At 30.2% G+C, this 12,823-nt stretch overlaps 1 protein-coding gene across 1 annotated transcript; it reads right to left on the reverse strand.

The window, feature by feature from the left end:
• Positions 1 to 2,845: 2,845 nt before the first annotated feature.
• LOC111042167 lies at positions 2,846 to 4,886 on the reverse strand. Its single transcript, XM_022326688.1, has 2 exons — positions 3,069 to 4,886; positions 2,846 to 2,988 (listed from the first exon to the last, which is right to left on the reverse strand). The coding sequence occupies exons 1-2, from the start codon at positions 4,412 to 4,414 to the stop codon at positions 2,940 to 2,942; spliced, it is 1,395 nt and encodes a 464-aa protein (XP_022182380.1). The 5' UTR covers positions 4,415 to 4,886; the 3' UTR covers positions 2,846 to 2,939.
• Between the last annotated feature and the right edge of the window lie 7,937 nt (positions 4,887 to 12,823).

Consider the following 12,823-nt stretch of genomic DNA (forward strand, 5'->3'; position numbering starts at 1 on the left):
ATAGTGTGTCTACATGCGAATTTATTAATAATATTAATGTTTTTGAAACTTTGACAGATGCCTGTTCTGACCTGGGCCTGATCAGGCACAATCATAATTTATTTATTATAGGCTACACACGACATACGTCATACAAAGTAAATTACAAAAGACAAAATAATACAATTATGATTTATAACTGTGGTAGTTTGTACTATTTTCGTAAGGTGGTGTATAATAGTGATTACATGTATAGTAGGAATGACGGATTATTATTTCATTCTGTACTATATACCTGCTTAGCTGCTTGTATGATTTTATATGTTTCTTCTTCTTTCCTACAAATTTAAACATCATCAACTCATAAATAGTTTATGCGAAATAAAAAAAATGTTCTAACTTCTAACACCAATACTAAAGACTAACTATGGGCCCATAAAAAATCCCCATCTACGCCCCCCTTGTACCGTCTTTGGAATACTGCACTCTGTAGTTCTACCAAAACCTTTTCTTAGCTACCTCTGCTACTGAAATCATAATCAATTTTAATGTTGGCTCAAATGACAATTACTATCTATTACTACTTATACCCAAGGCAGTGATAATTACATATATTATTATCTTTATCTTCGTGCAAATTACAAAGGCATATTATATATTATATTATACATTACAATACACAATAAATTGTTTACGGCAAGTATGGTTCAAATTTACTACAGACCCCAAAGTCACACTTTTTATTATCTAATATACATATTTACTCACCAAGTATATTAAGGTTTTTTAAAAATTATTACTTTAAAATTCAGTGATTATATGTCTCATCTCTCCTTAAAGTGTATCATGGTATTATTAATAAATAATAATATGATAACCTGAGACCTTACAGTCTTAGTAATAATTAACATACACACTTCTGGCCAGCCACATTCAGTTCTGTAAGAAAATAGTTTACCGTTGCAATCAAAACAACGTCTTAGAATTGGTTGGTCCAATTTTCAGCACATGCGGTGTCATTGATACCTGGTGTCCTGATTTTTCTTACTATGACAATATTTCGAGAAGAGGCCTTTTGAGAGCGATGGTTTATATTTGTAAACAATGAATACACGACTTTGTCAATTTCCCATTAAAGCTAAAAATAAAAAACGCATCAATATATATACTTTTATGTTAATAAATAAGTGAAATAAAAGTACAATTTAAAGGAGAGACAAGTCTTCTTACCATTAATTCAAACTTACTTCCTAGATGATAAACAAATACATCCCCTGGTAACGTACAGAAAACCATTATAACATAAATCTAAACGATAAAACAATTAATCATCATTAGTTAACTTGTAAGTGCATGATAGAAAAATGCAGTAGAAAAGATAAAATAAATTATTGGTAGTTATTAATTAGTAGTTATTGTATGTACATAATTAATTAGTAATTTATACAATAGAAATTTGCGTCTAGAAGTCTAAGAATTGGAGTCTAGGGGACCAAAAAAAAAAAATATAGAAACTTCGATTTACTGAGGTAATTTAAAATATGTGAATGAATGATCGAAAAAAAAATCGATATACAGAAACTTCGAAGTATCGAGCTTCCGCTGTATACATTTATTTTAGTACAATTTAATTTAATGTTATCAATTTACCACATCAACACATGAAATCGGATTACGAAGATTAATTTTTTCCACTGGTTTGTACTTCCAACATCCCAAATCTATTAAAAAAAAAAACGAAATAAAATATACTCGGTAATACTTACTCGAAGTTCATAATTTAATATTTTCACTTAATTAACATATTACGATAAATTACGTATCAAACTTTTCAGTAACTACTAGAAAATATTTCAATTAATAATTAATAATGACGATAATAATGATTTTAATTTGTTACAAATATTTATCACACATAGACTGTCATAGACCTGACAAATGAAATATGAAAAAATGATACTTCTAAAACGTATGACAACAAATATTAAAATTATAGGGATCATACAAATTGTATGATCAAGATACAGAAAATTACGATAAAAAACAATTTTCAATGAAGTTATTATGATTAAAATTAATTTAATCTAAAATAATAATAATTTTAGCAAATTTGCAATAAATAAATAATCTTACATATGAAAAGGACAATTATTGTGAATTTCTAACTAAAAATAATATTCGTGATTTTTTATTTTTTATTTTTTACTGTCGAAATTTGAAATTCAGACGCTCGCACAAAATGTTTGTGTAGTTAAGCTCAATTTTTATAACGCTTGTGACGTCCAACCCAAATAAATGTTCACACGCAGATATGTATATATGGGCGAGACCGTTTTCGACCAAAAACGTACCCTTCCCTTTTCGGCCGATTCACTTTTCGACCAAATTTAAAAAACATCGATTCCCTTTTCGACCAAAATTGTACCCTTCCCTTTTCGGCCGATTCACTTTTCGACCAAATTTAAAAAAAACGGCAATTCCCTTTTCGACTAAAATCGTACCCTTCCCTTTTCGGCCGATTCACTTTTCGACCAAATTTTAAAAAAACGCCAATTCTCTTTTCGACCAAAACAAAAAGTTTTGTAATATGATATGTAAAATAAAGAAAATAATTGATATATAATTTTTGTAAAATTATGGCAATCATAATTTTAAAATATAAGTTGCATAAAAAGAATAACATAATAATATACAATTTTTGTCAATAATTATTAAGTATAATATAATATTAAGACATAAACTAATATACGAGTAGTTGTTGTTATATAATAGCAAATATTAATAATAATAATTACTATAATAATATACTTTAGAGTTTAGTTTATACTTAAAATAACTATAATTGTTGTAAAATAATGGCAAATATTATTAAAAATATAAGATATATTATATAAAAAAAAATGATATAAGGTCAATATAATTGTGTTCTGTCGTCGTCTGAGTTTTGTTAGCGCTTTTCATTACATTTGTTTGAAATAATTGTTTGAAACCAACTTAACAAAATCATACCTAAAAATATTTTAGTGATATATTTACTATTAAGAAATAAAAACGCATAGCTATTTTAATAAATTATATACTGTAGGTACCTGTCAAGTTGTCCGTTTTGATAATCTGATATATATTTTTCATTTTTGGATTTTCTCTCTCTGATTGATCGATCTTGAGTACGGTTTGGCAAGTGAACACTTCTAAGTTTTATATAAATTTCAGTTTGTACCTCATCAATTAAAACCGCAAGCAAATTAAATATGGATGGAGATTCTTTATAAAAGCTTCGATTGAAATTTGCATGGAAGGATTCACAGTTATTAGTCGTGCGTTGTAAACTAGAACTTGCTGATGCCCATATTTCTGGAGGATAGTCACAATCGTCTGTTAAATAGTTGTCAATGAGATAGTCTGCATATTTGATAACTTTATCATCTATAGGACGATCAGCCATAAAGTTTTGAAGAAAACAATCTAAAACATTATTTGGTTCTAGAAAAAGCAATCCAAAAGTGTGGCGCAACCATAATCCAATTTCTGAAGATCGGTCTTGATATTCAGTAGCCAGTCCTACTTTTTGGATTTGGCGATACCAAGCTTGGGTTAAGTGGAACCTACACCCAATAATTTGAGTTTGTGGCCAAATTTCATGGACTGCGTTAATTATTGCTTTTTCATAATCTGTCGTTACATACTGAGGCAATAATGTTACACCTAAAGAAGTGCATTTCTGTAATATCAAGTGAAATGCATGAATGTAAGTTTCGGTAGTCTTGTTTGGAAGTAAACAAAATATTAATGGAATATAGTTTCCGTTTTTAAGACCATGGATAGTGAACATTTGTGTAAAAAAACGAGCCGAATATTTAAATGTCCCGTCCATATATAATGTCTCGATTTCTTTTAAGAATAAAATGTTCGAGGTACACGAAAATATAATTATGTTTTTCTCTGTATCGTTCACTAGTAAAAAAGGCTCACCTTGTTTAGTTTTTATGTCCATTTTTTCCAACGATGAATGAACTTCTTCTAAACTTGTGGGACACGATGGCAATACTTTGCGCCGAGCGTCGTATACATTTTTCCTTATTCTTTTAATGTCCGTTGTAGTAAATTGTGAAGACTCAATATTTTCACCAACTTCTTTCAAGATAATTGTTTTCGGTCTAACTGAGGGTGCGTCGACTGCTTTCCGCTTGCACGCTGAGCTAACAATTTGCCTCGATATTGTATTCCGATCATATGGCTTATGTCTGTGTGATAAATTTTCACGATGGTCTTGTACGACAATTTTATTTACTGTAAACACTTTAGCATCACAATCTCTTCGAATACATCGCCAACGTGTTGAATTAGTTTTTTTGTTCACTGATCCGATACTAAATTTATAACAATCTAAAACTAATAACGGTTTACCACGATTACTTTCGATAAATTCAGCCATATTAAGTAAAATATAATAATTTTGAACGTTGAAAACTATAAAACCGATGCAACGAGTATGATACACGCACAGACACTAAAGTATTATTGCACGAGCATCGGTTTTACAAAAATTAAACAAGTAACGAGAGAATTTAATCAGTTATTGATATTTTATCTTGGCTATAAAAGATAGTGACTCTCTACAATACGTACAATGATCAGTCTATCAGGTACATACTACATAATATACTGATATAACTATATATTATGGTAGTAACCATCACAGTCGACGATCACCGATCAAATGATTAATGACAACAATTATATATATATAGGTTTTAATAATTTTCAATATGTACCTATAACATAAAATATAACACCTATATTAAACTTTTTGTATTGTATAATTTTGTTGTTGTATTTTTTATAAAATATTATACGCATTATGACATATTAATGTCGAAAAGGGAATCGATGTTTTTTAAATTTGGTCGAAAAGTGAATCGGCCGAAAAGGGAAGGGTACGTTTTTGGTCGAAAACGGCTATGCCCGTATATATGTTACCGTAAATTCTTGATCACTATAGTTAAACCTAGGTTTTACTAGTTAATGCTAGGTTTTACTGTTTGTACTCAGTAAATGCTGAAAATCTTAATTTTATTCGGGCTTTTACTAAACACGTTGTGTTCATTAATATAATTATTTTTAAATGTCAGTGTATAGGTATTAGATATATATTGTTTAGTAAATAACAGTATACGCATAGTCATTAAAAGTTCAATGTTCCAATGATGAATAATATTTTTTAAGTTGCAACAAAATAACCAAAATTGTTATGTATCATTTTTAGATATCAAATTTCTTAGAAATGTAAACTTGGAAATGTCAAATGTGTTAGAATGGATTATTTTGAGGTATAAAATCTTATGAGGATTCGTGTACAACATTTTAAAACCTCAACAGGTATTAAAATTAAAAATACTATGCGTTGTTTTAACTAATAAAATCATTAGCAAATTTTCGTTATTCTGATAAATTAGGAGGTACATGACATGGTGCAAAAATTATATAACATTTTCTCCAAAATGTGTAGGTCATAATCTCCAATCTAATACTAAATATACCTGTTATAACCAACAATCAACATACGATATAAGTGAAACATTTATATAAAGGAAATACGCTATTTGCACCAATATTAATATTTTTCCTAAGTATTTAAAATTGCCGATAACCTACAACATTCAATATGTATACATTTAAATGTAAATAAATATAATTTTAATAAATTGGTTTATTTTTTAACACATTTTTTACACGTATTATAATTGGCTTACATCGCCGTCCTGGTTTTTCTTTCACTGCACAATTGAACATTTTATTGCATTCATTTTCGAGCTCACACCAGTGGGGGGGTGGCGAAGTAGATTTTTTGGGGCAACCGCCCCTAGTACAACCCAGGGGTGGGTGGGTGCTTATGTTAGTAGGTGATATCTAAGCAGGGTAAATAATATATTAATTTACCTTTATGACATTTGTCATTCAACTGCAGTATACTATTCTAGAATTCTTATTTACTATTATTATTATTATTATTATTATTTTAATTATTTAGAATTGGTTAATGATAAAAATAAAAATAATAACTTTTTTAGAGGTTTGTAATAAAATTATGGTGGGGGGGGGGGGATGTACAAATCTGTGAGACGTGGGTGGGTATAAAAAAAATGTATTCGCCCCTACTATAAAATCTTGTCGCCATGCCACTGGCTCACACGATGTACTTATGTATAAATCGATAACATTCTTTACTTTACACACAAATTTATCATATATAACTCAACACCCTCGAATACTATTTAATTATGAGCGAAGCAAGCCGCTTTTTTGAGATTTTTACATCTATTCGTTTAGATCTCCTTCCTTTATAAAACCTCAATATCCATAGACCTATACTACATAGTTTTTCTTTTCGAAATATAACATACTTTTACACACTTATCAATTTATATTTTTTTTGTTAATGCGTTACATGTGCTTAACATTGAAGTTAGTATTGAGTATATTGTGTACAGATAATTATTACAAAAATAAAATACTTTTTTAATTCTGTAATTTTGTTGTTGTCATTGTTAAATTAATCTTTATAATAGGTATAAAAAAAATCCACATATTTATTTCTTTAACACACATTACGGGCGGTGGTCCAATAGAACATTACACTTACAAATACAACAAATATAAATTATAATAATTAAGACATTAGAAATAAGATATTCATATTAAAGTAATATTGTGTGTTATTGTTATAATCTTGCAGCTGTACATTTTTAGTACTCATATCTCCTATTCCGTACGTTTTAAAAACAATAAAAACAATTTATGTGCACTGTCGGAGGGTACAGATCTCGCCAAGTGCTGTGATATATTTAGATACTTTTTTTGTTTCTTGTATTTGGAACTTGGATCAAAATATTGTGTATCTTAAAACTTAAAAGAAGTGTCTAAGTTAGGTACTTTATGATACAATTGTTACCATATTATACATTTAACAAAAATATACTGAGTACCTACCTATTTACTTCCCTATTTAAATATCCCAGATGTTGAGATGTGAAGACTTTTTAACTATATTTTACGTGTACTTGAGGTAGAATTTCTTGTCCTGTGGGTCAAAATCAGCTGATCGATGATAAAACATACCTTACCGACGTATGCACTCACACTCCCCTCCATTTCTCCATGGTCTGGACTTCAGGCAATTGATACCGCACATAAAAATATCGGACAATTAATATAAATATTATATATTAATAAATAATGTCTCCGACAACCAGTCGTATTTTTCGAGTCGTTTTGCATAAGACGATGAAGCCTGCGACAGTGCGACGACAACACTTCGTTTTTTACGCTGTTTCGCGATCGTGGTGGAGTAGAGTTTACGTTTTGTCGTTGCCTCATTTGCCGGAATGAATGCTAGGAGCACGATAAGGTGCTTACTGCATTAGTTAGAAATATACCTTCTTCTTTAATATTATTTTAAAATTATTTAAATTGTACTAGCATTCTTGTATTTTTTTATTATACTTATTATACTAATTATTATTTATGTGTCACGTTATCGTAAATTAATTCATGATAATGTCTTTGCAGTCCACACTGAAGTAATGTGTGTATAATATACATATTACATTGTGCTTAAGCTCAGAACTTTCAGTTCCTTCTGACGACTTTATGTATTTTTAATTATAAACTATAAGATATTGAATAATAAATATTAAATACGAACCTTTAAAGTTAAGTTAATGTGGGAGACATATGTGTACATTAATGTTGACATGTTATTCCTCGAAACGTATTTACTTACTCTCAAAATACGCAATACTGTAGTTTAATAGGTATCCGTTAAAGTCCCAGTTTACCAAAATATTGAATGCACACGCTGCACACACCCCAAGTCCAAACTCGTTTCACATACTCAATACTCACACAGTTACACGTAAAGATAAATCCATAATTGCATGTATAATACACACATAGACAAAAACATAAAACATAGTCTTCACGCTTACATGGAAATTCAAAAACCCGTTATCACAATATTGTGCCAAGTGTTATAAACGGGCCCCAAAAAAACATACTTAGGTCAAGGTACCAGAACAAGCATATACTTAAAAAAATTTAAATCAGTCTACACACAGTATACACTCAAAAATGTTCGAAAATATCGTGTGTATATAACAAACACACACACACATACATTTTGCTATGACTGAGGTTACCGTAAATTCAAATATCAGTGATGTTGTCGTATTCGCACCTTTCAGTGATATACCTCTACGGCTCTATCGACTCCTGAGTTACCTAAACACCATAAATTAACCGGTTACAATTTGGTTCTCAAGAAAGACGATATTACTGTTTAGACTTTCAAATCCTCAACGACCACAAATTAACCGATTACAAATCAGATTTAATGAGTACTGTAAAATTGTGTGACTACTCAACCAAAACATGTACTATAATTGGTCGGAAACACTTTTATAAAAAAATATAAAACAATTACTTCAGAAAGAAAACACTTAACCCGTACTACGGTCGTCGCTCTTTGCGTACGATCGTAGCACCTACGTTTTAGTCAAATTTCTCGATGACTACTTGTGTCCCCTGCCCGTGCGTGTGGCAGTGTTGTATAGGTAGTACATTTTATGTCACCTCAGCACATCTCGCTTCATATACATGACCTACCCTAATATCTTAGTTGCTAAAAACTGTTCCCACCTATAATAATACATGCATGTATAAAATAATATTATGTCGACGACTGTCTACAATATAGGTACTACAGTGTACAGCGTACATATTATACTCATAGTTTTTGAATCAAAATTAAAATGTGTATACAACACACACACACACAACTTGTGTTAAGGTCCAGGCAGAAAAAACAATTTGCTAAATTTGCGTGTGCTGTTTCTATGTATCTCCACCGAAGGGTAGACCAAAACAAATATAATTGGCTTAGCAAAGCTAGTATAAAGTTTTGAATCTTATGCTAGGTTAAACGAAATATCTCAATGCTATTGTATATTACTGCAGTATAAATGTATATAAATAGTAGGCAATATACTGCGCACAATCTTATATACAATCCTTCCATGTACCTAATATTGTGTTAAACTGCTACTTTTAATGAACAAATTATCATTGGATCGGACTTCTGAAACCTACCATCTGCGTCTTCACATATATTTTTTTTTTACAGCTGAGACTATTTATTTTATAACTGTCTGACAGTGGTAAATCGTATAAGAATGTGTTCCGTTGATCTTATGTGTACTTCTAAAAATAATCCTTCCGGGCTCAATAAGTAGATTTTTCGTTTCCCAATAATTAAAATATTAATTAAATGTATTAAATTATTATAATTGGTGTTATTTTTTTTTTATTTATATATTTTTGTATACATTTTCAGGAATATTTAAACATATGTTTTTCTAACATAGAATAGGTACTATCATATTACACACCACCCAAAGGCAACACGTAATAAAAAATCAGTGAACACAACACACAATTGTCTTAGCCACGAGTTTTGCGTCACTTTGTCAGGTTACAAACCTTGATGATTACTTTGACGTATACAATAAACGAACAGATAATATAACGAGCACCTTTAATAAACACGATTTTCGAGCCACACGATCACCACCACTGACCCCCATTTGTCTATAGAACTATGACTTATATTATACTGTCACTTAACCTAGTTTCTGTTGAGCTAGGTCTGCTATGACTTACTAACTATAAGACTTAATATTAAATATTATTGCATACATATTTACTTAACATAGTTAATATTTTTAATATTAATATTTTGTATGTTAATGTATGATACAACACTGCTTGATACCTATCGGACAAATAAGATTTCATCAATTCTAGACACCTAATGTACAGCAGAGCGTTAGTGCGTACCCATACTTACCCGATGTTTTAATTACATATATTACATATATTCATAGGCGTAACTAGGATTTAATAGTTACAGGGGCTTGATTCCTAGAAAAGTAATGTTCAAAATAACTTAGGGGGCCCATGCACCTCCACCGCAGTAGGCGTAGCTGTCCTCTAAAATCAAAATTAAAAATAACAATAAAATGAAGCATAAACTTATCATTAAAAACAAAATGTAAATAATAAAATAGGTACAATATATATTATAGGGGGCTAAATACACACATAGAGTGGCTGGCTCAGCCCCCCCCCCTAGTTACGCTAATGCTTATGGCTTTAGTATGAGGGGCATAACACAATTGCCACACAAAGAGTGTCTATATTAACACGTCGGCTACACATAATATAAAGTGGTTAGGCCATGAACATGCACCGATAGAGCGCACCGCAGTGATATAATATTAATATTATTTATTATTTATTAACATCAACAGTGAGTTTAGGCATAGATTAAATATACATGTATATTTAATCTATGGTTTAGGTCCCGTATAGGACTAGGGTCGTAGCATGGACTAGTTGCTTCTCGATGTACCTTCGTTTGTCAGTTTCCACGTCGTGAGGTTAGGTGGTCGGCAAAGGCGAGTGTCACTGGACATCACGATTACAGCATAAGTGCCTGTTACAAATATTCTGATGACTGATGATGTTAGATCGTTTTTATACAGTTTTCCATTCCTTCCATTCTCTACGCTACTCGCATTTATTGTCCCTTACAAATGTAATAGGTGACAAAAACTGTTTTACGTGGTATAAAACCTATCAGGTTGTAGTCCAAGCCAAGCAACCAAAATTTCATATAATTTAGAGCAGAATATTTACTATGTATCATTGTTTTTATTTTTTTGATATCACAAATAGTTTTAAATAATTAATTTTAAAACAATTTTTCTTGTATTTGTGATACCGAAAATCTGTGTTGAACAGTAAATGTTCACCTCCCTATTGTATCCAAATTTGGTTGCTTAGCTTAGACTTCAGAATGAGTGGTCCTATCCCGCTCTAGACTGATTTTTATATGTTTAAGTAAGACGGATACAATACATATATGCAGGCGCCAGGCGAGACATCATCTTAACCGAAGACCGAACTATCCGACTGCGACCACGTACCGCACATACATACCAGTCATATCCCGGTACGAAACGTAAATTCGTGGGAAATTATTATTGGTTATTCGATATCCAAATGTATCTGCAGTTAGTGAAAAGGTTAATATATCTAGGACCTATCTACCTACCTACTAGAAATCCGTGGATAATTATTTAGTAATGACTAGGTAATGAATAGGTACTGATATGAATGTTTACGTGGCCATCTTGTAATAATGCTCAATATAGAGTGTGTACTACACAGTACGTCTTATGTACCACCTACCGCGGAATAGGCTAAAACTACTTAACCCCAACGATGCTGCCACACAGACCAGAACCAACAGATTTAGGTACTTAGTACTTCTTATAACTTATTCACTAATGATTGCATTGCATAGGTAGGTCGTAGGTATACACTTCATATTTTCAGTATTTTATTGTGAATGTTTGCAGTGCCCACCTAATTCCTAATCCTATATCCTTTATACTAAATGTCTAAATATTATTACCAATACCTAAGTAGATACCTATTACGATATTATTCCATAGTTGTTTTTTATTTTATTTTAACACTTAATGCGTATATATTTTACACATAACACACTGTCAGTTGAATTGTTATACACGCATTATTATTAAATATAATATATATCCTATAGGCAACGTAAAACGTTCTATAGAACGTAGATCACATTTTTGTGAAATACCAAAGCTATATACCTAAAGGATTTGCTAAATAATTACTTAAATATGGAACGAGTCAACTTTGGCATAATTGACTTATGTCGTCTTAAGATCGAGATTCAGATATCGAATATTTATTTAACTTATTAACTGTTAAAAATGTGTTGTATAGTGTATACAACAATATACGGACGGATTTGGTGTAAAGATGCGAACAGAGCCTTGCCATTGCATTCGAACGTACCTATGCCACACATAAATTGTACATTTTTAAACATATTTTATTAAAATATTAAATCAATCACTAGTGCTTATTGTTAAATAACTATTTACAAACTGTGTTATATGTACAGGGTGTTCCACATTACACTGACAGCAGATTTCAGCGTGATATATTGAAATTAGGAAATAATGACCTAGGTATGCCAAAACTGTTTTGGATCATATAATCAAAATTAATTTGATATTAATTATTATTATTTTTTATTAATTAAAAAGGGGAGATTTAATGGGTAACTTTTAAAATTTAAATGGGAACCTATATTTTTGATTTATGATTCTTATATTAATTAATTTTTAATTGTTTTAATGCATTTTGTCGTATCATTTATAATTATGTGTCAATAATAAAAGCTATAACATTTGAATTTTGTATTTAATTTTTAATACATTTCAATAAATTATGGTAATAGTCAAAACATTAAACATTAAAACATTAACATTTACAACAATAAGTTACACGTAATAAGTAGTTCATACTGTCCTTAAGACATACCTTAAGACCTATAAATATATAATCACAGTATTTTTTTATTGCTACTTTAAGTTCAACTTTGTGGTTTTGTTGCACACTTATACGCCGATGCAATGTTATACAGTCATAATTAGGGAACGGATTTTATTGTAAATACATATTTTTATTGGAATGAGATATTTTTAATCTGATAAATATATATTTTTATTCAGATCATTCTTATTAAAATAAGCCCAATTTTATTTTACATATTTTTACATATTTGGGTAAAAAAACATATATTCACATATTTTGTAAATAACTGAATATTTCGTAAATATTTGGGTATTTTTGGTTTTTTTCGTGAATTTACAATGACGTCAAAGATTATTTGCCTTAT

This window comes from Myzus persicae, unplaced genomic scaffold (assembly GCF_001856785.1).
Source record: "Myzus persicae strain clone G006 unplaced genomic scaffold, MPER_G0061.0, whole genome shotgun sequence".
In the NCBI taxonomy this organism is placed as follows: Eukaryota; Metazoa; Arthropoda; class Insecta; order Hemiptera; family Aphididae; genus Myzus; species Myzus persicae.